The 26,829-nt window shown below is 36.5% G+C and overlaps 1 protein-coding gene across 2 annotated transcripts; it reads left to right on the forward strand.

Moving 5' to 3' along the window:
* Positions 1-17,312: 17,312 nt before the first annotated feature.
* Positions 17,313-26,543, forward strand: LOC113349300 (calcineurin-binding protein 1-like). Of its 2 annotated transcripts, XM_026593247.1 has the most exons (19): positions 17,314-17,599; positions 17,711-17,785; positions 18,146-18,265; positions 18,364-18,404; positions 18,504-18,715; positions 18,819-20,263; positions 20,510-20,842; positions 21,157-21,372; positions 21,482-22,111; positions 22,220-22,455; positions 22,695-22,905; positions 23,007-23,162; positions 23,266-23,423; positions 23,541-23,733; positions 23,834-24,210; positions 24,437-24,617; positions 24,709-24,941; positions 25,191-25,857; positions 26,033-26,543. In XM_026593247.1, exons 1-19 carry the CDS (start codon positions 17,597-17,599, stop codon positions 26,357-26,359), a joined length of 5,814 nt encoding a protein of 1,937 aa, XP_026449032.1. In that variant the 5' UTR covers positions 17,314-17,596; the 3' UTR covers positions 26,360-26,543. The 2 variants fall into 2 exon arrangements, with proteins under 2 accessions (XP_026449031.1, XP_026449032.1); XM_026593246.1 differs by having other exon boundaries at positions 17,313-17,599; positions 18,819-20,842.
* Positions 26,544-26,829: the final 286 nt, after the last annotated feature.

Below are 26,829 nucleotides of genomic sequence, written 5' to 3' on the forward strand. Positions count from 1 at the left end.
GTTACTCGTTTCTTTTGCTCCCCAAACTTGGATGAATATTCTTCATTATCAATGTTATCAACTAGGTCTCTGGCCTCTTTTACCTTCTCAACTGGCACCGGTTGTCCACTCCTGACGCATGATGTTAAAAACTTGGAAACACGCTTGAACCTTTTCACCTGTTTTAATACATGACATAAGGGTTATTACATAAGATTTATAGCATAATTATTGAACGAAAATAAAATAAGAATACACACCAGTCTATCGTAACCACTTGGCTTGTCTTTGATGATACAATTATAAGTTGTCGCCTCAGAAATAGACTTTGACTTCAGTTCACGGATAACAAAGAGATGGGATACCGAACGATACCAAGTCATATATCCGGGAACAGTTTCATAACCTCTAGTGACAACTCTTCGACCAGGGTTGATAATGTAATCAGTCCTCTTATCCCAGTGTTCTGGTACGGATGGTGGACCTGAGTGAACTATCGTCAAAGTGTCACCACTAGAGGAGTATTTATCCAACTCCAGACGACATTTACCATCATTAACAACTTCCATTGGTATTTGTTAGACATAACCATTTTTCCGCATCACCCTTGATGGGTTGTACATCACATAACCTATGGGGTGCCACAACGGTCCAAAATAAAGGAACAAGTCCGACCTACCGTTTATATGTCCATTATCTCGGTCTTCCTTATATGGATCAAAGCATACATCTGAGGTATGCATTTGATCCAAAACCTCCCTCATGCGAATCAACTGCGGTTCTTTTGACCTAGAACGTTGTCTTCAAACATCCACCTTGTTCCTCTAGGAGTACCTTTAAGCCACTCAGTTTTCTCGGTCGCCAACTTTAGGATAGGGAAGTGCTCATAGATCCATGTTTGTATATATACAAACACAACTATTAGGAAAGTGAGTCTAACAATATTGTTCAAAATCGGAAGCCTAGGTATTTACAGTCCTTCCGAATACATACATTCAGAAGAAATCTAACTAACTCACCCACCGAATACGACATACTCGAAAGACAATCATATTTCTTTTCTACCGAATCTACATCAAATGTACCTCAGTAAACTCTAGTTTGAACTACATATAATCGGAAGCAAAGTCAAATACTGGTTCCCTGAATATATCATATTCAGATATATAAAAAAAAATTAACCTACCGAATGAGAAACATTTGGACACAGAAGAGTCTGAGTTTTTCACAGTATAATCGGAAGAAAACACAACACATGTACTTACGAATACTCAATATTCGGAAAAAAAAATAAAACAATAAACCTACCGAATATGCAACATTTAGACACAGTATAGACTGAAGTGTTCAACCTGAATAATCGGAAGGTAAGTTTAACTATGGAAAACGTATCTGACGAATACTAACATTCGGGAGACCTAAACATATGTTCCTACCGAATATTCTTTATTTGGTAGACAAAAAAATCTTAGTTGTTAATCATATTTTATACCGAATAAGCATAATTATTAATGGAGTAATAGAGATGATAAAAACCTGCAATAGACACACGTTCCCTCCAACTTGGCTGGTTGTTAGCCTCAACGCCTTTCTCAACTCTTCCGTCAAATATGCAAGGCATGTCGTGCCCTAAGAGTAATCACCGAATTCATGGAGAGGATCAAGAAGTTGTATAAGGTTGGAGTCAATACGGTTTCCAGTAGTATTGGGAGAAATGACACATCTCAATACACAAAGGAGATAGGCGGTGGGCTGCTTGGTTCACTTGCTCATCGGTTAATGTTCCCTTCTGTTCTTTAGCCAAAGTGCCTCGGTACATGCTCATCAATTTGTTGATGTTGATCTGTCTTGTTTTGTAAGACGCATGCCTCATGAACTCAGTTGTTGTTGTCTCCTCATCCCAACCTAAACACTTTTTAGTTAGAACATAAAGTTGTGTCCAACTTAACTGCTTTGTATAGTTTAATTTGACAGCTCTGCCTTGGATAGGGAGGTTAAGAATCTGCAGAACATCATCCGGGGTAATCGTCATTTCCCCAAAAGGCATGTTGAAGGTGTCGGTCTCAGGATACAATCTCTCCACAAATGCAGAAATATCCACACGGTCATGTTCCAACAAAGAGTTCTCAACAGCAGGATATAACCCCGAGTTCTCTATAATTGTCTTGAACCTTTCACATTCACCGTAAAGGACATTCCAACATTTTCTTTTGTGGGGCGGTGTGTTTGAGAAGACGAACAACATTTTGATGAAACTATTAAAAACATGACAAATGTTTAGAGTAAATGTTACGATAGAACACATAGACAATACGATGAAAAAATATACGATTAATATTACCTCGGTTTCGTATACATCTTTGGCCCAGGAGTCTTTGTATCCAAATAACAATCTTCCTCCATCCTCCGGTATCCCAAGGATTACGCCTTTAGGAATATCCTTCACCTTCAAGTGGTCAGGGACAACATGTGATGCTTTTTTAGCAATATCCTACTTTTCACCTTGTACACCTTTTTTGCCTCTCTTGGTACCACTAGGTTCTCCTCCTTCTTGGGTGGTACTTGGTTGTCCTTTTTCTTGGGTGGTACTTGGTTGTCCTTTTTCTTGTACTACTGGAACAATTTCATCTCGTGGTTGTGTGGCACTTGATACTTGAGTGGCTTGTGGAGCACTTGCATCTTCAGTGCCTTGACTTCCTTCTTGAGCAATTGTATTTTGAACTGGTAATGTGACCTGTGGAGCTCCAGTTTCTTGAACTTCTTCAGTGCCTTGTGTTGCACTTGGATCCACGACTTGTTGAGTGTTTTGTTGACCACTTGGTTCTACACCTTTATCTTGAGCACTTGAAGTTTCCTTAGAACTCCTTTCTCTCCTGGCACTAGTCGTAACTTTCTTTGTTCCTTTTACACGAGCCCCTAGGTCAGGTTGCTTAACTCGACTTTGCCTAAACAACAAAAAAGCCGGAAATAGTTTTAAAAACTACAGAATCGGAAAATAAAGTAAAAATGAAACACCCGAATTTACACATTAGGAAGCACAAAGAAAATCAATGTCACCGAATACAAAACATTCGGCCTGTAAAACATAATATTAACTACCGAATATGCATCAATTGTAGTTCAGGAAACCCTAAAGTTTGTAGCCTATATAATCGGACGTAAATAATTATATTTTCAACCGAATACACTATGGCCCCAAAATGTTTTCAGTTTGACGATTTTATATTCGGAAGTATATCACATACGATAAACTTCCGAATATATACCGGCCCCAAAATTGGATTTTGCTAAAATCACCATTTTTGACTATTTATCAAAGAATACATTCGGTGGTAACATAATCTCTGAATACAATGCCTCTATAGCAATACATTCGGGAGTAAAAATAAATCCTAAACTCCGAATAAACCAAACAAAAGTTACAGGAAGAAATGGTTCCTGACATTCGGTAGTATACCTAAACAAACTATCTCTGAATACTCTCGATGTTCTTCAGAAATGAAGAACACGACTACATTCGGCAGTCTACAAAACATGCATATCTCCCGAATCTGGTTAAAAACAGAAAACCCTAGATTTTTTTTTGGCGATTCATCGAATTGAAGCGACATAAACCCAAAAATTGTTAGAAGCTTACCTAATTGGAGCCATCTGAAGTTGTCGGAGTGTTTGACTTTCAGATTCCCCGCCATCAACTACTCCAACCGCTGTAACTCCTTCGCCGTCGTCGTGGGGTTCTTCACGTTCTTCGTCACCAACAATCTCTTTATTTCGTGCTAAAATTCCAATTTTTGGATCGATACCGCGAGGAACGTTTTTAGTTCTAGGTCCCATGGGTTTATCTTTTGTAGACATCGTTGAAAAAAATGAATCGACGATGTTTTGATTTTACGATTCACGACGACGATAAGATGAATTGAAAAACAAGGGGAAAAGAAAAATCTCCACAATCGGGAGTGAAGGGGAAGACCAGAAGAAGAAGAGTTGAAATGGGTTGAAAAGAATTTGATTTGATTTGGTTTTTATTTTCTTTTTACTGTAAGGGAATTTAGGTAACTTCAATGTTCTATAGGGTATCCTTTAATTGGTGCCCTTGGCTGGGTATAAATTTTTGGACCCTAATTCCTTTTGAATGGCCCCTAAAAATGCCAGGCTCTTTAACCAGGAGAAGACATCTATTTTCATTGGTTACAGCTCCATAAGTGGCTGCAGAGACGCTATTCTGAAGTAGTGGGTCTATATGGTTGTTGCCTGTTGCAATGACTGCAACATTGCTGCTCATTTTGGTGGTCTTTTCATAGTCCATTCCTAGTATCACCTTCACCTGAAAATTAAGAAGTGTCTTTCAGTGTTGCATTCAGATATAAGATAGATATCCAGAGAGATAATCAACCAATAGAAATCATTCACAATTGAATTTTACATTCAAATAAGGGGATAGTGTTGCATCCATCTACACATGGCTTCCACAATCAATTCACTGACATCATATTTAAAACTAACCAGAATTTTGGTGAAAAAATTCGTCCAAGCATCATCATCATCATCATTCATACATGATACTTATATCCAGACCTAGTCAGACATTTGATGAAAAAAACTCCTCACAAATCGCAGCATCAACAATAATATGATTTTAACAAAATCCTCACAAATCGCATCATCAACAATATATGATTTTAACCAACATCGTCAAATTAAAAAACCAAACGTCTTCATCGAGAATCAATTAAACAGTAAGCATCTAAATCGTCTCGACAAAAAATTGATATCCAAAAAAAATCAAAGTCATAAAGAGGGATTTACCTCGGGAAACCTCTCTTCAAGATAAACCACACTTGAATTCTTCACGATTAACTTCTCAATAAAGGAAGCAGCCGAATCCTCTACAAAAATAAGAAAATGTAGAACTGATTGGTACTTTAGGTTTATAGAACAAAGAATTTGACATCGATCAAAAAAAAAGAATAGAGAATTTGATGATGACGAAGAAAAGAGAATTGGTTTTGATCATACCTTCTTCGTACGACATTCTGAATCTTGTTTTCTTTACTCTTTCTTTTCAATATTTGCACCTCACACAATTTTCCCAGCAACGATTCTGTTTTCTTTACTCTTTCTTTTCAATTTTTCACGATTCCGACTATTTGGATTCCGACTTGCCTATGATTTATACAAGTTATAGGGTTCCGACTTGCCGGTGATTTTGACACAGATTTACGGATCGGTATACGGGGGAGAAGGTGATTTGTGGTTAGGCCACATGTAAGAGGGCTCTATTTAAGCCTGCCCATGATCCAATTAATTCTGGTACGTTGGATAACTCGGTCATATCTGTAGAGAATTCGGGTTATGATGTGGGTAAATTAGGCTAATACCCAACCCTGGATAACCCATAATATGAGGCCCTTAATTAAAAGAAGTTTAAATCTAGGCCCCGAGTTATTAAAACACATCCATGCCCTTAATTAACACTATACTTTATATATTATTAAACCCCAAATTAAATAAAATTTAAATTTAAGCCCAAAATTATTAAATATAGGCCCAAAATTATTAAAGTATAGTGTGAATGTGTAAACATAAGTTACACATGCATATGACATGTGTATCCAGAAGTTACACATCCTTATGCCACGTGTAATGCAAACACATCAAAAAAATAGACATAAAAAAGCGCATACAAAAATTACATGTATTACTTCAATATTCATTTACAATAATTTCTTAGCATGTGTAACTAGAAGTTACACACACTTATGTCTATTGTAATTGAGAGTTACGTATGCATTTATCTAGTGTAATTGAGAGTTACACATGCATCTGATTTGTGTATTCAGCGTCAACTCCAATTCTAGCGAGACCATTATCACATTTAAGCAATTAGCTTTTATGAAGTTATCTGAAACCTGAAATATAACAACAAGCAATCAGTATTTATAAGATTAAAATGAACAGTACATACAACAATGTATATTCAGTTCACCTACACGAAATCACATTCTATCATAAGGGTGAAATCAAGTAATTAAAAACCAGAGCTTAAGAAACAACTCTGCTGCAAGTATTCATTTTTTTTGCAAACTCAAAACAAGTGCTCATCAAACACACCAAAGTATAAGCATATGCTACAGATACACATCCACATAGCATGTGTAACTCACAATTATAACTATCTAATTGAATCATATTCTATATATTTCAATTACACGAAATCACATTCTATCATAAGGGTGAAATCAAGTAATTAAAAACCAGAGCAGTTACACATCCATAAAGCTTGTGTAACTTGCATGGGTAATTTTTTGTTCATTTTAGCATGTTAATTACAAGATACTCATGCATCTGTCTAGTGTAATTCAGAGTTACACATGCATCCTACTTGTGTAATTACGAGTTACACAAGCATATAACATGTGTAACTAGAAATTACACATGCATCCTACTTGTGTAATGTGAATAAATGCGCAGTCTAGACATATAATTTGAAACTAAAAACAACAAGAGAGGGTTCTAAAAAGGTGTACCAGCAAGCAAAGACATGCCCTGTCTCATTTTCACCAAGCATAACTACAATCTGAGGATCAAGAAACTCTTCCTCCATGATATGAAGCTCAAGTTTCCCTATCTGCAATACGAAGTTAATGTCGAAAGATGAAGTCAATTTATGAACTATCGCATCCTTGACAAGGTGGTTAAACAATAAAGACTTCAAACACTTATGTAAACGGAAAAATAAACAGCCCAATTAGAAGCTTCGCCAATACTTTTCTCATACATTAAGACAACTGAAAGGCCTAATGATTCAGCTAATCCAGATTCTTCAATTATGTCTTTAGTTAATGATATTTCATAGTCAAACAAGCATTTATAGGTATAATAACAACTAAATCTCCTTCATTTAAATCAAATATGGACTTTACTAATATTGAATCTTAACTGTAGCATAAACTGTTATCAAATAATTACCTATGACGACTGTCACCACCACTTTCTAACAAACGATCATCATGCATATAACATAGACTTTATATCCTATCCAATTAGCATGTGTATATAAGTTACACATCTAATTAGCATGTGTAACTAGTAGCTACACATCTAATTAGCATGTGTATATATAAGTTACACATCTAATTAACACATATAACTAGTAGCTACAAGTCCATTTATCTTTCCAAGTTACAACACTCTGCAAATATGATCAAATCATGAACTGTACAATGAACGTATAATGTATGTTGATGTATATAAGAAATCAAAGACCTGCTCCGCAGAACGATACATGGCATGACTATGCATTAAGATTCAGATACACCAGATTGGCCTCCAGCAATGAGCACGCAGTTCTGTACAGGAACTCCAGCATATTATGCCCCAGCGCGCAATGTAGTTACGATCTGAGACAAAATAAACAAACTTTTCAGTCAGCATTGTATTAAGATCAACACCAATACTAAGCGTTGAAGCAACCTCTTCTGCTATCTTTTGCTTCTGTGCCTAAGCTACTCACAACGAAAAACTTCAAAAAGAATTTGAGTGCATTGAATAGTATTTTTCCTTTTCATGGAAGAGTCAAGGGAGATAGTTTTAGGATAAATAATTGACCTGCTTTACTCGCTTTTTTAGCTAGATCATCATCCAAACTGAATGATGGCCCTTTACTTAGAACAAGCTGGCCATAAAGAAACTACCAACCAATGTTATCTAGTCATTCCAATATGCATGATATACCTTTTCATAAGAACCTGCAATATATAGAACATAAACTTTATATCCCAGGATGTGTAACTGCTAGTTACACATCCATATAACTACTCTTTTCATAAGAACCCGCAATATATATAACATAAACTTTATATCCCAGGATGTGTAACTTCTAGTTACACATCCATATAACTACTTTTTTCATAAGAACCTACAATATATAGAACATAAACTTTATAACCCAGGATGTGTAACTGCTAGTTACACATCCATATAACTACTCTTTTCATAAGAACCTGCAATATATATAACATAAACTTTATATCCCAGGATGTGTAACTGCTAGTTACACATCCATATAACTACTCTTTTCATAAGAAACTGCAATATATAGAACATAAACTTTATATCCCAGGATGCGTAACTGCTAGTTACACATCCATATAACTACTAGTTAGTAGAAATCATCACTTACGAAATAACTTAAAACACATTCCCAAACTTGAATGGATACATAATCACCTAACTGAATGGACATAAGAACAACAAGTATAAGAGTATCTAAAAAGAGCTCATCAAAATGAGAAACTCCATCAAATATTAATCAAATTCTTTGTAATTGATCACCAATATCAGCAACAGAAACTAAACATGGTTAACCTCTTTCTTCTCATATTCTCCTTTAATTTTATCCACTTATTACTCGACCTTCCCATCAAAATTATCACCACCACCGTTAATTAACCCTGTAAAACCAAATTTAAATGTAAAAACCAACAAATCGAAACTAAAACAATAACAACAAAAACAAAAACGTGCCTAGATTCAAATTACATGAATCGATTGATTCAAGAAAAATCATGTGTTTCCATCTCCGATCTCATTTGACGAGTAAAGGAGATTAAGATGCTCTGAGTTCATAAATAAACTTATATTTTCTATCGGAAATATAGGTTAAAAGTTAAATCAACTTTCAATTCGAAACCCTAGAAAATTTGTAGACAATTTTTCTTGAAAATTTCAATCTCAAAAGTGAGATCAAGATGAAATAACTATAGATCTATGTTCTAATCATGTTTTGAATAAAGATTTCTAGATGAAATCAGACCAATTAGGTTTTTAAAAGTAAACAAAAAAAAAATTCTTCTGATTTCGATTTGGAAATCAACAAATTAGAAGTTTAAATTGAATGAAAAGATGAAGATATATCGAACTTATCTTTGTCATCATGATTTGATGATTAAATCTTCATTTCTAGTTGTTGTTGACGATTTTCATTCACTTTTCTTCACCGATATGCACTGAAATCGCAAGAACAAGAGTTGTTGAGGATATTGTTGTGTGAGAACTTGATTTTGGGAGATAAATCTTGTTTCAGATCCAGAAATGAAGAATTTGACGAGAAACCATATCTGCAGAAGAAAAAATCGTCTGGAGAAGAGAGGGAGAGAGAGAGACAAAATATGAAAATGAAAGTATCTTCTGATATTCCTCTTGTATAAATACTAAAGGGTATTTTTGGTATTATTAAAATTCGTAATAATTAATTATGGGCCAAATCTGAATTTTTTTGATTTTTTGGGCCTAGCAATATCATTTTCCTAAAGTATGGAGTTGATAGGGGAGGATCCATTTAGTGGGGATTTTATATGTTGAACCTATATATTAGGGGGTTCTAGTATTTTTCACATAGAGAAATGAAATACACTCGGATGCGGTTATTGATCCGGATTTGGATTCAAGTTTGGCCCATAAACGAGTTATCTCATATTCATCTAATATATATATGCTTGAGTTCATCTAAATTTAGGGTTGTCAACGGCACTACACGTAACGGATATTGATTCTGCCGTTGTCGTTGCCATTTAAATTATCGGATATCCGATATCCGTTAAGTTCCGACGGAAAAAATTCATTTCCGATTCCGTTACGTTGGACTTATCGGATATCGAATATTTTTCCGTTAGAATTCGTTAAGTCACAGGACACACAAAAAGACACATAACAAAACAAGTTCTAAATCCAAGAAAATCAGTTCTAAATCCATGCCACACAAAATAAAAAGATATAGATGCTCTAAAAGGACCAAATTACATGTTTAGATGTTCTAGCAAAAGAAAAAACCATGTTCTTGCGAAAGAAAAGAAAAAGAAACTCCATCTCCATGTGTTGCATAGCGCAAGTGTACAACTGCTGAACTGCAAATGTATTCCTCCTAACTCCTTAGTCCTTAATCCTCCCTTCCTTAATCCTTACTTCTTACTCCTCAGTTCTGATTCTCCTAAATTTCTGCATTTTAAAAAGGAAAATCAAAAGTGTTATTTAAGAAGGCAATGTCAGTGACTCAGTGCAATAAATATAAAAGCAAATGAAAGATTAAGCTGGAAAGTTACCAGTAATACAACTATCACTATCACTGAGACTGAGATCTGGCAGCCAATCACCCAAACAAAGCAATGCTTCAACAAGTTCTGGAGATAATGAACTCCTGTGAGATGGGAGAACCCTACCATGAATACTAAACATTGATTCTGATGCTACACTTGTCACTAGAACTGGCAATACATCTTTTGCAATCCTTGAGAGAGTTGGGTACTTAGGAGCATGATTCTTCCACCAAATTAAGATATCCAACCTCATTTCTTCACTGGTTGTGCCTTTAGGAAGAACTGGTTCTGCTAAGTATGTCTCCAATTCTGACTTTTGAACCTCAAACACATTGTTTTCCATAATAAAATCATCATAACCAAATTCATATGATGTTGTTGTAGCTGCAGAGATCTCAATTCCAGTTGAATTCATTCCACTATCATAATAATTTGAAATTGTAGTGTTGGTTTCATAAGCACAGTAAAGAGCATTGAGTGCAAGCTCAAATTTTTTATAGTGACTTTGATAGTTTTGGACACCATATACTCTCTTCATAAAAAACTCCACCCATCTAGCCTTATACCTAGGATCTAAAACAACTCCAATGCCCATCCAAGTGTTTTTTTTTTAATAAATCAAAGTGTTACTTTCTTTCCAATAGCTATTAAATATTGTCTTCATATTCTTGGCCATGTCTCTGATATACTCATGCTCACTTAATTCCCAGATCTTAATGCATCTATTAACTTCTTGCACCCCATTATAATACAAATTTGTCGTGGGATACTTAATCCCAGCAAATTTGGTTGAAATCACATCAAATAATTCCAATCATTCACATATATGTACTCCTTGTTGCCACTCCTGAGAAGTTGGTAGTATATTGAAGTCATTATCCAAATCATCTAGCCTAACAAAAGCTTGTCTCAAAAAATGGCATCCTTTAGCCATTATCCAAATCACATATACGTACAGGTGGAGCTTACCAACACATATTTTGAGAAATAAATAGGCAAGTAAACTCGGCTCCAAATAGAAAATGTGTATAATTGAAATCTATATACTTATACGACTTTTGTCTCAAGAGTAGAAGATAGAGTACATAGACTTTTGAGTGATAGATAAGTTCAAGTATCCACATACCTTTTAGTCGATGAAGTTCCACTGGTTCCTTGAGTAGTTCTTCGTCTTCGTATGATGATATCCGTGGAGTCTGGAGCTCAACTACACTTTACTATCCTAGTCCGAGACTAAGCTATAAGTAGAGTAGAAATCAAGACATATAGTTTTGATAACTAAATTCGACAAACAAGCTTGAGATAGCAATGCTTGCGAGTTCGAACGACCAATGCTCTAAAAAATGCACATAGCCTTGTACACATCCTAATGTTTGGAGGAAGCTTCACATGGACTAACTGCCACACCTATCTTGCCATCCACATCGACTTACTTGTAGTATCCACCAACAACAGATTTGGAAACTATAAATGGAACTTCCCATGTGGATATCAAAAACCACACTCGACGCGTGGCGCTATATGGAAGAAGGAGTAACTTTGCATCTCTAGAATTATGTACATAGTATCTTAGCTTAAGTTTCTTTAGTTTGTAAGTAAAAGGGCATTTTTGTAAATTCATTTCTGCTCTCTAGTACTTAAGAAAATATCTAAGAGAGAGAAAGGGATCAGATTTTATTTTCTCTAACTTCATCTTCTTCCCCAAAACTAGATATAGAGCTCCAAAACTCATTAATGGAGTCTTATGCTAACCCCAAAATTTATAGTGAAGAACCATGGATGTAGATCTCATTATGGATCGAACCATGTAAAAATCTTGTGTCTCCTTTTCATTTTTAACAATTAATCTTTTATTTGTGGTTGAAATATGTTTAGATCTTGGAAGGAAGTAGAAATGAAAGTTTGGGTAGCTATGGAATTTCCGTAGTTACATCCAAATTATAGTTCATTGCAGAATAAAGATTGCGCCCCTTCATGAAATTTGTTAGGCTTTATCGTCCTGTCCCTAAATAACTTCTACTGGTTCGACATTTCTTTTTTAGTGGGATTCCACACTTGTGCAGACACCAGAGCTTTTCGATTTTGTGGCACATATGGACACTCCTGCAAGGTTATGGGGGGGGGGGATATTCTAGATATTTTTTTGCCATTCTTGGATATCATCTCAGTAATGAGTGTCTCAGTGCGATGCTCAATTTGGAGAGGAGTCAGCCTCAACCACTCGGTAAAATATTGCAGCGGTGAAGCTACCCATTCATAACATCTTACAACAACAGAGTTTCTAGCAGAATTGAGTCCTCGTGCTAGGAGACCGTGCAGGAGAATAAATGATATGGACATAGATGAAATGAGACTTTCTGTAGAGAAGAATCTCTTGATGAATGATAATGCATCTTCTCCAGGTTCTTGCTTCAAATCCATCAAAGTTCGAAATTCATCCAAGTGCCATGACGATAGAGAGTCCACCGAGTACTCTGTATCGGAACTTTCTTCGTCATAAAGATGTGCAATCATAGGTACCTTGTCAGTGGTCTTCTTATTAACATGTATCCATGTTCGACTGAGGATCATGTCATATCTTGGGTCCTCCATAATTATGTAAAACTTGGTTTTTATCCAGGTTCAACCTATCTTCATCTTGAGAGTGATGTATCCATAAGCATCTCTAGGTGTTCTTTCATGGTCCCTTTTTGAGATAGGAGCATGAGTAGCTTCTTGTCGAGTAATAGCCGCAACTCTGAGGGTACTCAATGGGATAAGTTTTATATCAATACCAGCATTGATCAACGCTCTCCTAAATTCATTTACTTTGAGATTAACTATGGTAAGTAGTCCCCAATCGTACATCTCTTTGTCTTCGGCTGTAGGTTTGTGAGACATCTCCGGGACGGATAAACGTCTTCCTCATACAATATGATTCTGAGCTGTGAACATATATTTTCTTTTGACAGATAGAGCATTTCACATATATATTCCACCAAGTATTGAATTTCTTCATTGACAGGTTGTTCAGAGAGAGTGAATGTCCATATTTGAAGAGGGTCCACGTGCACTCCTTCAGTCCCCAGATGAATCTCTACTGACTCGACCTTTGATTTGAAGATACGTTTCAAAACATTGTAGTCACTTGTTAGATGATTTATGAATCTATGAAAGAGACAATACCTATGGTTCTCCATTTCTTCCTCAGTCGGCTCTCTCTTGATAAATGAAAATTTGATTGCACCATCTTTGATCCAGATTTCCACCAATAAACATATTGACTTTGTGTTTCATCCTATTGATTTCAACATCCTGGATTCTAAAAATACTTAGGATCGCTGTACTTTCCTTGGCTGCTTCCCTTTCAACTTCAGCGTCAGACTCGTCAGTAAGATAATTAGGGTTACACTTGTCAATATCTATCTGTTTCGTGGGAATCGTATGTTCTTTTATTTTTGAGATAAACAAGTCTTTATCTTTAATAGAATTTATTGAAACAAAGTTTTTTCTTTCTGGTGTTGCGTTTATCAGAGATAACACTTCCGTCCATAGAGTCAGATTGCTACAAACACAGACTTATGAGGTCTTAGCGTGTTTTCTTGCTCTAATACCAACTGAAAAAGCGTGGGTCTAACAATACCACCCAATACTTCGTTTAGCAACCTGTATGGAAAACTCCAATACAATTCCAAGAGAATCAACTATACAGCCAGACTCAATCACGAAAAAGTATCCAAGATTTATATCTTAGCTTCTCAAACCAATCTGTTTTCAAAAAGATAGAAATCTGTTAGCCTGATTAATATGAGAAACAACTTGAACGGTACCAAAGACCAATGTTAAAGCGTTAATTAATTTCAATCAACAACCAAAGGTTGGATTTACCAATTGATTGAACTACGCACAACCTGTGATGTTTCAATTATATATAAAAAATATAATGTGGAAAATAAATAACACAGACACCAAAAGTTTTTTTAACGAGGAAATCGCAATTGCAGATGAAACCAAGGGACCTAGTCCAGATTGAATACCATACCGTCTTAAGCCTCTACATACACTAGCCTAGTCAACCTCCCACTAATCAAGGTACAGTCGCGTTCCTTAAGAATCTGAATCCCAACAGGACTATACACACTTGATTCCTTAGCTGATCTCACCCATAAACAAGAGTTGCTACGACCCAAAGTCGAAGACTTATAAACCAATCTATCTCCCACAAAAACGTCTATTCAGATAGATAAATCTGTCTCCCACATAAATACATATGAAGTTTTTTTTCGTCTTATGATAAATCAAGGTGCACAAGAACTAATTGGTAATGCGATCTTATATTCCCGAAGAACAACCCAGAAATATCAATTTCCTCACAATAACTTAAATATATGGAAGTAGAACAAGTTATTGTGGAATCACAAAGAATGAGACAAAGAGATTTGTGATTACCTTTTATATATTACCTATCAGAGATAAATCTCGAGCTAATCTTAGAGAAGATAATACTCAATACGATAGTAAGATCTGAACACGTAATTACAAAGAAAATAGTTGGATCAGGCTTCAAAATCCCAATGAAGTCTTTAAGTCGTTAACCAACACAGTTTTTGATAAACTCAAGGTTAATGGATAATCGACTCTAGTCACAACTAGTATCACACAAGAGGTGTGGGGATTATGTTTCCCAGTTGCTAGAGTTCTCCTTTATATAACTTTAAAATCAGGGTTTTCTTAGTTAGCTTAGAACCAAAGCATTTATTATTCGTTGTTAGATGAAACCCTGATTTAAGATGCAAACTAAGTTTTTCACATAGAAATATATATGATTCAATTAAAACGAAATCGAATTGATTCGTAAGCACAAGAATCAATTCATGAATATAAAGCCACGATTCGCAAAGATTGCATTTCCTTACTATATAAATGTATTTTTTCATGAGTATGAAAACATATTTTACCGACTTAAGAACTTGAACCACTTAAGTTTGCGAACGGGTATGCAAACTAAAGTTTCAGACTTGGTCACAAGCCAATAGTTCGCAAACGGGTATGCGAACTTTAGCTCCGGACCGAACTCAGTAGAAACCGTTTGCGAACGGGTACGCAAACTTGGTTTCCGGACTTTCAACAGTTGGATAAATTTGCGAATGGATATGCAAACTTCCAGTCATGAATTCCGTCAAAACATTTCGTATACTAAGTACCCAAACCGTAATGTATCTAGACACGGGTTTTAGCTCTTAACTCCCATTTCAATCATTGAAACATTCTTAGAAGACGAAAATGGATGTCTCACACACACCGTTGGATAATAAGAAATTTGCAAGTGATCGAATGATCGATCAATACGAAACTTCCCAAGTTGACATCAAGTAACTGTCTCACACAAATCATATAAGATGTTTCAAGGTAATTTCCACATGATCATATTTTGACGTAAATTCAAAAATCACGATGAGTGTAGCTAAGACAGAAAGCTACCAACACGTATTTTGAGAAAAAGATAAACGAGTTATACTCAACTCGAAATATAAAATGTGTATGATATGAAAGACTATATCATATACGACTATGTCTCAATAAGAGATATCTTTATGCAAGCCTTATATGCTATATGGTCATGGTGGTCTCATCCAAAGTAATTGAAATCGTTCCTCGGTCCTCCTCTGTTAGGGAGCTTGGAGCGAGGAACAATAAGTTCGGACTTGGAAATCGCCAAAACTCGGTCTAATAATTGGAATCTATTTATTAGAGACTTCTATATTGCTGTTAATAAGTCATGATTTGAACCTGATTAAAATTAAATTTTAACACTATCAAGTAATGAGTGTGTAATATTGTTATATTGAACGTGTCTATCATATATTTAGAGTTAAATTTTAACACTATCAAGTAATGAGTGTGTACTATTGTTATGTTGAACATATTCATCATATATTTAGAGGTATTCCTATTTGATAACTCTCATCTGAGGAGTTACAAAAAATTTCTTTTCCTATTTTAGTGAATGTAATACCAATTTATAATTTTTTTTTAACTCGCTTTGCTCAAAAATGGGTCCAAATTGATAAAATTGTCCGCCTCAAACTAAAAACCGGAAATCGCCTCGATCAAATAGTCTGTACTCGGCGGTAGAGAACGATTTTGATTACACTGGTTTCATCTTCTTTTATCATGTTTTTTAATTTCCTCTTATATCGAGGCTAGCAATAAATGAGAGAATCAGGAAGCGCTTCAAGAATCCAAAGTTGTTAGATAGTAACTGCGTTTAAGTATGCAGACATGCATCTGTGGGCCTGTGGCGTGGTACCGATCCGTTCTACCCGCCAAGGATGAATCATGGATAAAAATTCTGTCAAAATTCGATGACGCTTTCTCGCACAAGTAATTCGTGTGCCCTTGTTCTCCTCACGTAAGACAAATTTCATTCAGAAGTGGGTCAGTTTTTTTTTTTGGGATCTGTCAGGAAACCTAGGCGAGGCAGATGTTGGTTCGTAAAGGATGGGTGATTTTGTTATTTTTAAAGTCGGGCGTAAATTTAAAGTACGCTTGTTGCTGGGCGTAAATTTAAAGTACGCTTGTTAACGGGCGGAGGTTTAAATTACGCTCGATGAAAATTCAAATTAAAAAAAAAAAAAAATGAGGCGTAAACTTAAAGTACGCCTGTTGACAGGTGTAAACTTAAAGTCCGCCTGGTGATTGATTGGGCGGACATTTGAGATACGTCCGATGAAATTTTTTTGGGGCGGATCTTTAAATTACGCGCGACCAAATTTTAATCGCCACCGTTACGTGACAACACGGACTAAACCCAAAATTTGATCTTTTTTTTGATCTTTGATCTTTGGTTTTGATCGCACCACTGCAGTTGCTCTAATAGCCTAACAGGGTACCAATAGCGCGTTTTGGTACAAATCAGTTTTTTTTTTTTCATTTTTGTTCTTCTCCAGAAATAGAAGTCAGAAGCAAAAATGAGAAGCAAATAATTATGGTTTACAAAAAGTTACTTTTCGATTTCTAGAAGTCGTTCTGCAATTCGACATCCAAACTGATTTCTAACTAGAAATCGAAAAGCAGGAGCACTTCTACCTCTTGTATCCAAATACGCTAGCCTATTTGGACAACACATCAAAAATAGCTTTTCGATTTCTAGTTAGAAATCAGTTTGGATGTCGAATTGAAGAACGACTTCTAGAAATCGAAAGGTAAATTTTTGTAAACCGTAATTATTTGTTTCTGATTTTTACTTCTATTTCCGGAGAAGAACAAAAATCGAAAAGAAAATTCGAAGCAGAGTTCGTTGGCCACTAAAATGCTGGTGCTTTGATTAACACTCCACGAACTGAGAATATTTTTCTCCTCCTTTCCCCTTTTACGAACAAACAAAACCCTCCTCTCTCTTTCTTGAAACTGAATCGACCCCGCCTAAATTTTTACACTTCTTCTTCGTACATAAAAACCCCAACTCCTCTAACCAAAATCCCACTTCCAAAAACTCCAGAATCTACAATTATCAGTTCAATCTTGTTAATAAAAAACAGATAATGGTAAGTCTAATTCTCTCCTTTTTCTCTCCAAAATTTTGAAAAAGAATAATCAAGTTTCACTGATTTTTTCTTAATTTTTTTGATTTTTGATTTTGTTTTGTTTGTTTTCAGTTTGCTATAGCAGCTATCAATGATACAGATTCTGCTGCTCAGTGGGAACCATTAGCACCAACTAAAGAAGCTCAGGCAAGCTTCCTTTTCTCATTTTTTATTTGAGTTTTTGTGATGAATGTAGAAATTTATGGAGTAATTTGGGTTTCGTGACTTTTAGGGTTATATAATTAGAAAATTAGGTCAAAATATCAGTAATTCACTAGAATGAGGAGTGATAGGGAATGTTTTACTGAATGGTCTTATGCAATTCTAAAGTAATTTTTGAAGTTTATCTTCCCCTAATTTTGTTTATGGATTGTTGCGTCTGAGCTTTATCCTGGTAATGCCCTTCTTTTATTGTGATAACGAATTTTCTTTACATTATTGAGGCCGTCTGTGGTTTGATATGTTGTTGGTTTTTACTTATTTTTCTGTTGCTTCTTATCACTTTAGGAATTCCATCTTTCACAAACGTATCATGAAGGACTTCTCAAGTTGCAAGCGAAAGATTATGCTAAAGCTCGTGAACTTTTAGAATCTGTTTTGAAAGATCCTTTGATATCAAATGCTCAGGTTCGCTACTTCCAAGTACTGATTATTATGGGTGAAAGTTTTTTTTTTTTCTTTAATTTGGTTTCTGCTGTTTTCTGAATGCCTTTTGTCTTCTTTAGGTGGAAAGTAGTTCTAGTGATGGGCATATGTTACAACTCAGGTATGAAGTTTGCTTCTCCTTTGGAATAAATTGAAATATCATGACTTAAATCTATTCATTTTTTGTATTTTCTCAATATTGTTTGCATTATTTTTTCAGGTTCTTGACACTGAAGAATCTTGCCAATGTCTTCCTTCAACAAGGTCCGAGTCATTATGAGAATGCTTTACATTGCTATCTTCAAGCTGTAGAGATAGATAGTAAAGACTCTGTTGTTTGGAACCAACTGGGAACACTATCATGTTCGATGGGCTTGTTAAGTATATCACGTTGGGCGTTTGAGCAAGGGCTTTACTGCAGCCCCAAAAATTGTAAGAATACATGTAGCATCTTAAGTTGTATCATACCTGCACAACTTTATGCATCATGCACAGTCATGCCATTAATGTTATTTTCTCTTTGTCTTAAATTTAGGGAACTGCATGGAGAAACTATTGGAAGTCCTAATAGCTATTCGTGATGAGGTTGCTTGTCTATCTGTAGCAGAGTTGATTCTAAGACACTGGCCATCACATTCTCGTGCTTTGCATGTCAAAAATACCATCGAGGAATCAGAACCGGTTCCTTTTGCGCCGAAGGGTATTGATAAGCTGGAACCGAAGCATGTGCGCCTAAAATTTCTGGACAAGAGAAAAGCAACAGATGAGGTGATAAATGGGGATGTTGCAGTTAAACGGTCCTGTAAGAGCATAGAACTGAACCTTCTACATCCATCTTGGACATCACTTGCAGACGCAATCATGGGAGTCATACTCCCTGTGAATGAAAATGTTCCTGAGCCTGAAATTGTACTAAATCAAGATGGTCAAGTAAATGGAAAGCCTAGTCCTAAACGATCTAAGATTCTTTCCGAAAATGCAGACGTACAAGAAAGCAGTGGAGCACAAGCTCATCAAACATCAGAAAGCATCAGCGGCAATTCAAAACTGGAAAGAGGTATGGATACCAGATTGAGTATAAAGTTGCCTACCAGAGCAGAAGTAGAAACTGTCCTGGGTTCCGCAGAAGGAGAAAACATGTCTCAAGTTGATGGTACCCCAGAAAAAGCAAATGTCTCGAAAGAAAAGGAAGCATGTACCGATGAGGAACAACATACTCAAGAAAGGCGAAGTACTCGTCTTGAAAGGCTTAGAAGTCGCAAACCGGGGAAAGAAGAAATGGACCTTTCTACTAGTAGGGATCTGGCGAAAGTTGTTGTTCAGTTTTTAGAGCCTTTTATTGTAGGTAGGTCAGAAACAGTGGTAGCAGATCATAGTTCAACTGGTTTATCAGATTCATCAGATACAGAACATAATGAACTTGTGAGATTTTTGACTGAAGCATCGGGAAACTGTGGTGCATATCATATAGGTCACTTGCTTTTAGAGGAAATTGCACGTCTAATGCCTCCGCATCAGGAAGTATTTGTCAAGTATTTAGAGTTGGAGAAGCTGACAAGAAACTGGGATCAAGATAGGACCATTGAATGCAGCCTTTTTCTTGCTGAACTGTACTATGATCTTGGGTTATGTTCATCCAACGAATCCAAGCCGGCAGATTTCTTGTCTGATGCTTCTTATAATCTCTGTAAGATCATTGAAATTGTAAGCTTGGATTCTTCTTTTGATTGGAGTGGTGTACATAATACCGATAATATGTCAAGGATGAGTACTTCCACGAGCGATCTTGGCATGAATTCAACCAAGCTTGGGTGCATCTCTGCTAATGAAAATGGTAACAGGTTACAAGATACGGCGTGCACTCACTTGGATGATATTAACTTATCTAGTAAAAGCTCATTCTGGATTCGCTTTTTCTGGCTTAGTGGTCATTTATCGATTTTGGCTGGTGAGCAGGAAAAAGCTTATGACTCATTATATATATCCTTGTCAATATTGAGAAATTTTGGTTTGGGTTCTGTTCGTCTCCCTCATTGCAAGCTTACTAGTGAGTTAACTGTTGACAGAATTTCCCATGAAATTCAGTTATTAAAAATTGATTCTTTACTAAAAACGACCATTAGTGAGATGGTTGAGAAAGAAATGTATACAGAGTGTGTAAACTTTCTAGCTCCACTCTTGCTCTCCTCTAGAGACGTTTACCTTGACTTTCAGCCCGATGCTTACAAAGAAGGCGAGAAGGTTAAATCAGTTGAGTTATCGGCCTTAGACATTTTAATCACGGCAAGCAAGAAGGCAACACCAATGAACGTCGAGGTATATTTGAGTTGTCACCGGAGGAAGCTGCTTGTACTGACAGTTGCAGCAGGCATGGCTGAATATACTTCAACAAATAAAACTTTCCATGACAAACCCAATCAACACTCACATTCAGGATTGGAATCCGATTTAGCCGAAAGCGTATGCAAGCGATGGAGTAACTTAGTTGCCGAGGAAGTTAAGGAAATATCAAGATGTGCTTGTCAAGTGAAGAATTTTATTGATCATGCTGGAGCTTCGGTAAGTTAATACTGTATTCTTCAGTTATTTAAATTTGCTGTAGCCATGAGATCTGATGTCTATCAGTTAAATACTTTTTTTTTTCCTTTTTTTTTGAGAAAGTAACAACTCATAGTTATTAGAATCTTGCATAAAACCAATTTTGTACATGCGTCAGCTTTCTACATTTGGTTTGGTGTGGAGCTTCAAATCGAATGAATCTCTCAAGTATAAGTTCTTTATGTTATGGATATGCTTAAAGCAACTGTCAAACTTCTTAGTCCCATGTCTATATACTTGTCAATTGAATTTATTGGATTTTAATTTGATTCCAGGAGGACGTCAATGTTTCTGTTAGCATAGTTGGCGATATTCAATCCTTGCTTCTAACAGTAATGTGTAACATCATTAGCACATTTCTTTGTAAGAAATACTCTGAGTTAGCAACCGAGGATCAAATGGAGCAACTGGAGAGTCACTGGTTTGTGGATGCTGCAAATGCATTCTGCAGACTGCAACACCTAAACCAATCTGTACCTTGTAAATCTCAGGTTAGCTCTCTATGCATGTGGGGGTCTCCCCATGCATTAAAAGGAGCACTCTCGAGTTACTTACTAATCAAGCTTTCTTTCTGGCTTTGTTTTCTTTTTTCTTTTTCAGGTTGATCTTATTGTGGCAGTCCATGAATTGCTTGCTGAATATGGGCTCTGCTGTGCTGGTAAAGATAGTGAAGGAGAGGAAGGAACATTTCTTAAACTAGCAATCAAACATCTTTTGGCCTTGGATATGAAACTGAAATCAAGCTTGCACTCTACGAATAAAGCATTGGAAACTCAATCACCAAAGAGTCCCGCGGAGAATAACCATCTGAAAACACCTATAAGTGAGTCGATTTTAAATACTTCAGCTGATACGTTAACCAGTGTAGTTGAAGTTGAAGAAGATAAACAGATGTCCACCAATAAGGAAGCGATAGAGCTAGAGGAAATGACTTGTGAAGGAGATTCTTCTCACATTAGTTCAAGTAAGGATGAACATGGAACTGTTGGTGTTGAAGGGCAAGATAGAAACCATGATGATGATGTTGAAAGTGAGGAAATTGAATTAAGAATAGAAGAAGCTCTGGACCAGAGCTTTTTCTGCTTATATGGTTTAGATCTTAAATCACCTGATTCAATGAGTGAAGATGACTTAGCTATACACAAAAATACTAGTCGTGGTGATTATCAGACTAAAGAACAGTGTGCAGATGTCTTCCACTATTTATTACCATATGCAAAGGCTTCCTCTGTGAGTTCTACACTCATTTGTTTACTTTTATGATCTCCCTTTATTGATTCCCGTAGTTGTTAATAATCTCCTGTATTTGGGATAACCTAATGGTTGCATCTTCCGCAGAGAGCTGGTTTGATGAAAGTTCGAAAAGTATTGAGGTCTATACGGAAGCACTTCCCACAACCTCCAGAAGACATGTTACGAGAAAACTCACTAAGCAACTTCTTTGATAATCCTGATTTATGTGAAGAAAAACTCATTGAAGAGGCTGGTTATGATGGATTTCTGGATCATGTCATGAAATTAATATTTCCGAAGGGGGTCAATCTCAAGCAAAGCAATACATCTATAGGAGGAAGGTGCAACCTTTTACTCTATCCTTCAACAATACTTACTTGTTTTTTGTTTACTAGAAGACGCCATCATCGATCTTTAAATTTATTGATTGTTGGTCTTCAATGAAAAATGTTTAATAATCAATTTGAGACTAGATTTAATTAGTTTAGATTTCTAGACACATGATTTAAATTCTCAAAATTTGTTAGTTATGAGTTGTTTAAGAATCCTGTGTGTTTAACGGGTTAAAAATATGTTGCAGCTCTGAGCCGTATGCCGAAGTTTATGGCAATCTGTATTATATTCTAGCCCAGGCTGAAGAAATGAGTGCAACTGATAAATGGCCAGGGTTTGTGCTCACCAAGGAAGGGGAAGAGTTTATCGAACAAAATTCGAACCTATTCAAATACGATTTGTTGTACAACCCGTTGCGCTTTGAGAGTTGGCAGAAACTTGCTAATATTTATGACGAGGTAAAATAAATTAAAAAATTTAACTCTTGGTAATAATTTGGATATTGGTCTTGTTTTGAACATTCACATTGCGAGATTTTTCTTTCCTTTCATTCAATCAGGAGGTGGACCTGTTGCTGAATGATGGAAGTAAGCACATAAATGTCGTGGGATGGAGGAAAAACGGTTCTCTACCTCAAAGAGTTGAAACTAGTCGAAGGAGAAGCCGCCGATGTTTACTAATGAGTTTGGCACTATCTAAGACACCAATTCAACAGGTTTTCGGACAGCTCAATAGTTACTCATTTCTTCATTTCAGTTGGTCATGTTTTGTAATTTTCAGTTTATATTAACTTATTGATAAATTTTACTTGGATTCAGAGCGAGATACATGAGTTGTTGGCATTAGTTTACTATGATGGTATTCAAAATGTTGTACCAATTTATGATCAACGATTCATTCTACCCACCAAGGATGAATCATGGATAACATTCTGTCAAAATTCGATGAGCCATTTTGAGAAAGCTTTCTCCAACAAGTAATTCATGTGCCCTTGTTCTCTTTCGTTAAAATGATCCAGGTTTTATCTTTCATTCTTTATTTAAACTTTGATGTTAAAATGTCAGTGTATTTCAGCTTTCTTTTGTAACTGCAGGCCAGACTGGTCTCATGCATTCTACCTGGGAAAGCTTTGTGTAAAGCTAGGATATCCATATGAGAAGGCATTTTCATACTATGAAAAAGCTATCAATTTGAATCCATCCGCTGTAGATCCTTTCTACAGGATGCACACATCACGTTTGAAATTACTACATACATGTGGTAAGCACAATTTGGAGGCTCTCAAGGTTAGTTCTCAGTGAATTTTCTCTTTCTAATTTGATCCACTCTGCAGTCTGCATCGGCTTCCTCAGGAATTTGTTAATAAATGACGTTCTCAATCTTCAGGTTGTTGCTGCATATTCATTTAATCAATCTACAAAGGAGACTGCCATGAATTTGATTGATCAAACTGTTTCTAGTAGTCCAAATTTTGAAGGAAACAGTAATAAAACAAAACCTGAGGGTCTAACAAACGTGGTTCAGTTGGATGAGGCCTGGCACGTGCTTTATAGTGATTGTCTTTCAGCCATTGAAGTTTGTGTCGAAGGGGAACTTAAACATTTTCACAAGGCAAGATACACACTCGCTCAGGGATGGTATCGTAAGGGTGAGAGTGGGGACATAGAGAGGGCAAAGGATGAACTTTCTTTTTGTTTTAAGTCATCACGGTCCTCCTTCACAATTAACATGTGGGAGATGGATGGAATGGTCAGGAAGGGAAGGTATGAAATTTCCTCTAGTTTTTCTTTTATTTTCCGAGAAAATTCAGTAATTTTCTATATTTTGGGGACTTTCCCTTTTATGTGGATGGGACCTTTCAGGTTTCTGTCCTTAAACTTCTTTCCTTCCATGGATATTCATTTCTAGTTCATAACATTGCCGTGAAAGTACTTTTTTCACTGTCCTACCAATGAGGTTTAATGTTGCTGTACTTTCTGTGAGTTTCAGGCGCAAAACTCCAGGTCTAACTGGTAACAAGAAAGCCCTAGAAGTTAACTTGCCAGAAAGTTCTAGGAAATTTATTACATGTATTCGCAAGTATACTCTATGCTATCTGAAACTGCTACACGAGAGTGGTGACATCTTTACTCTCGAACGGGCCTACATTTCTCTCCGTGCTGATAAGAGGGTAAATTAACGAGTTGGAACTCTGTCAATTTATTACTTAACCCATGACTGAATAGAGAGCCTTACTTGAACAATTTAATATTTCTTTGCAGTTCAGCTTATGCCTTGAAGATCTTGTTCCAGTAGCTCTAGGTAGATACATTCAGTCTCTAGTTTCATCCATACAACAACCTGAGAACCTTGCTTCTGCTGATGTCAGCAGCTCTCCCGAGCATTGGCTTGAGAAACTGTTCAACTTGTTCATGGATCAAGGAAACTTATGGGCAGATATAAGCAGTTTACCCGAGATTAAGAGGCCAGAGTTATCAGAGAGCAGCTTCTATGGGTAAGTCATGGATCCACTTCTCTTGTAATTTATGTGTATGTAGCTTGTGCTGAAATATGACGCATTTGGCTTCATCTTGATGCCCGATCTTGAACTGGGTACTTTGATCCAAACTGGTACCTTTATGCAAGCCTAATATGCTAGATGGTCATGGTGGTCTCATCTACTTTTATCATGCTTTTTAATTTCCTCTTCTATTGAGGCTGTATACAAATACATCCATCTAAGATGGTTCATTTCTTGCCACAGATATCTCCATCGATATATCCAGTCATTGGAAAGAGATGGCAAGTTAGATACGCTTGAAGCAATAAATGAGAAAATCAGGAAGCGTTTTAAGAATCCAAAATTGTCAAATAGTAATTGCGCTAAAGTATGCAGACATGCATCTGTGGCGTGGTACCGCTCCATTGTTCTAAGCTTGTCCATGATCACGTCTTCACGTTCTGAGGTCTCGAGCGGGACCCTGACTTCTAATTTGTTGGGCCCAGGTTCGGAAAATCGCCCACTACTTTGTGTTGATCTCCAGGAGAATGAGTTGTGGGCTTCATCCTTTGAGGATCCTGCACATCTGAAGAGTCTTGAAACAAAGTGGAGCCATGAGTTATCCAAAATCAAGGGCATAGTCATCAAGCAAGTGTCTGAGGAGTCAACTGATTCTGCTAATTCGTTACTTCGATCTGCTTACAACTTCTATAAGGAGAGTTCGTGTGGAACTCTTCCTCCAGCTATCAACCTATACACAGTTCTATCATCACTCTTAGCACCAGATGAACCATTTAAACCTGGGACAGATGGAGTTGATGTAATTGATTTGAGCATCCCCAGGAAGCTTCTTTTGTGGGCGTACACGCTGGTGCATGGTAGTTACACTAACATTTTAGCCGTGGTAAAGCATTGTGAAGAAAATGCAAAGGTACATGGTTTATCACTGTTCTCTAAAATTCAAGCTAGTTGTTTGATAACATTTATGCTAGAATTATTTAGAATGATATATGAATTTCTTTTCCCCCCATTAAGACATGTAAGACATACTTTAGAACACAAGATTAACATAGTGAAGAAATGAATTTCTGTTACATAAACTGCAGTTAAAGATGAAGAAAGGAGGTGGTTCATCAGTTGCTTCACATACAACCCCGTCTACTTTAATGGCTGCGCATTCAGAAAGAGGTGGTGGCGGGAAGGAGAAAGTGACCCATGATGGAGGTGGTGACACTGAAGAAAACCCGTTAACCAAGGCTGCATCTTCTCTTACTTCGCCTGAAGCAGATAGTGCGCGCACCTTAAATCCAACTTCTTCTCTCAGTGAGACTCAAAAAACTTCGACCGCTCCTCAAACTCAACACTCCACCAACAGTACTACAGAAATCAACTTTTCAGATGCAAACGAGGGAGGTCAAAATTGCAAAAACTAACTTAGGCCAACTTTTCATGTATATTTAATGTCTGGCTTGTCTCTTCTGTAATGTCTGGCTTGTCTCTTCTGCAACTTCTGTTGGATTATTAAGAAATTCTTGTTATTTGATTATTGAGCTTTATGCAGTCAAGTGTTTGTACAGTTGTATGCGCCATTGGTTTAGTAGCAAATTTCTTTGTTAAGTGCTTCAATCCATGAATAACGGTTGACAATCATTCATAATAGCAGGGATGGAACCAGCTTTCTACCTTTGGCAGGGTTCGACTGTCATTGATTATGCGAAGGCCGCGGCAAATCTTTTTTAAGCGAGTCTCATAATTTGTGGGCAAATATTATGGCATACTTGATCATGTCAAAGCTGCAAAGTTTTCCAAATTTGATTGTAGTTAGGGATCAAGCAACAGGTAAGTACTGCAATTAGAGCAAGTCCCGATGGAGGTTGTGCTGTTGCTCATGGTGGCATTGTTC

This window comes from Papaver somniferum, chromosome 2 (genome assembly GCF_003573695.1).
Source record: "Papaver somniferum cultivar HN1 chromosome 2, ASM357369v1, whole genome shotgun sequence".
Lineage (NCBI taxonomy): Eukaryota > Viridiplantae > Streptophyta > Magnoliopsida > Ranunculales > Papaveraceae > Papaver > Papaver somniferum.

Excerpts from the sequence above, each read along its gene's own strand:
- LOC113349300 (XM_026593246.1), top strand. Across the intron at positions 18,716-18,818 it reads TTACTGCAGCCCCAAAAATT|GGAACTGCATGGAGAAACTA; the intron begins GTAAGAATACAT and ends TCTTAAATTTAG. Across the intron at positions 22,456-22,694 it reads AATACATCTATAGGAGGAAG|CTCTGAGCCGTATGCCGAAG; the intron begins GTGCAACCTTTT and ends AATATGTTGCAG.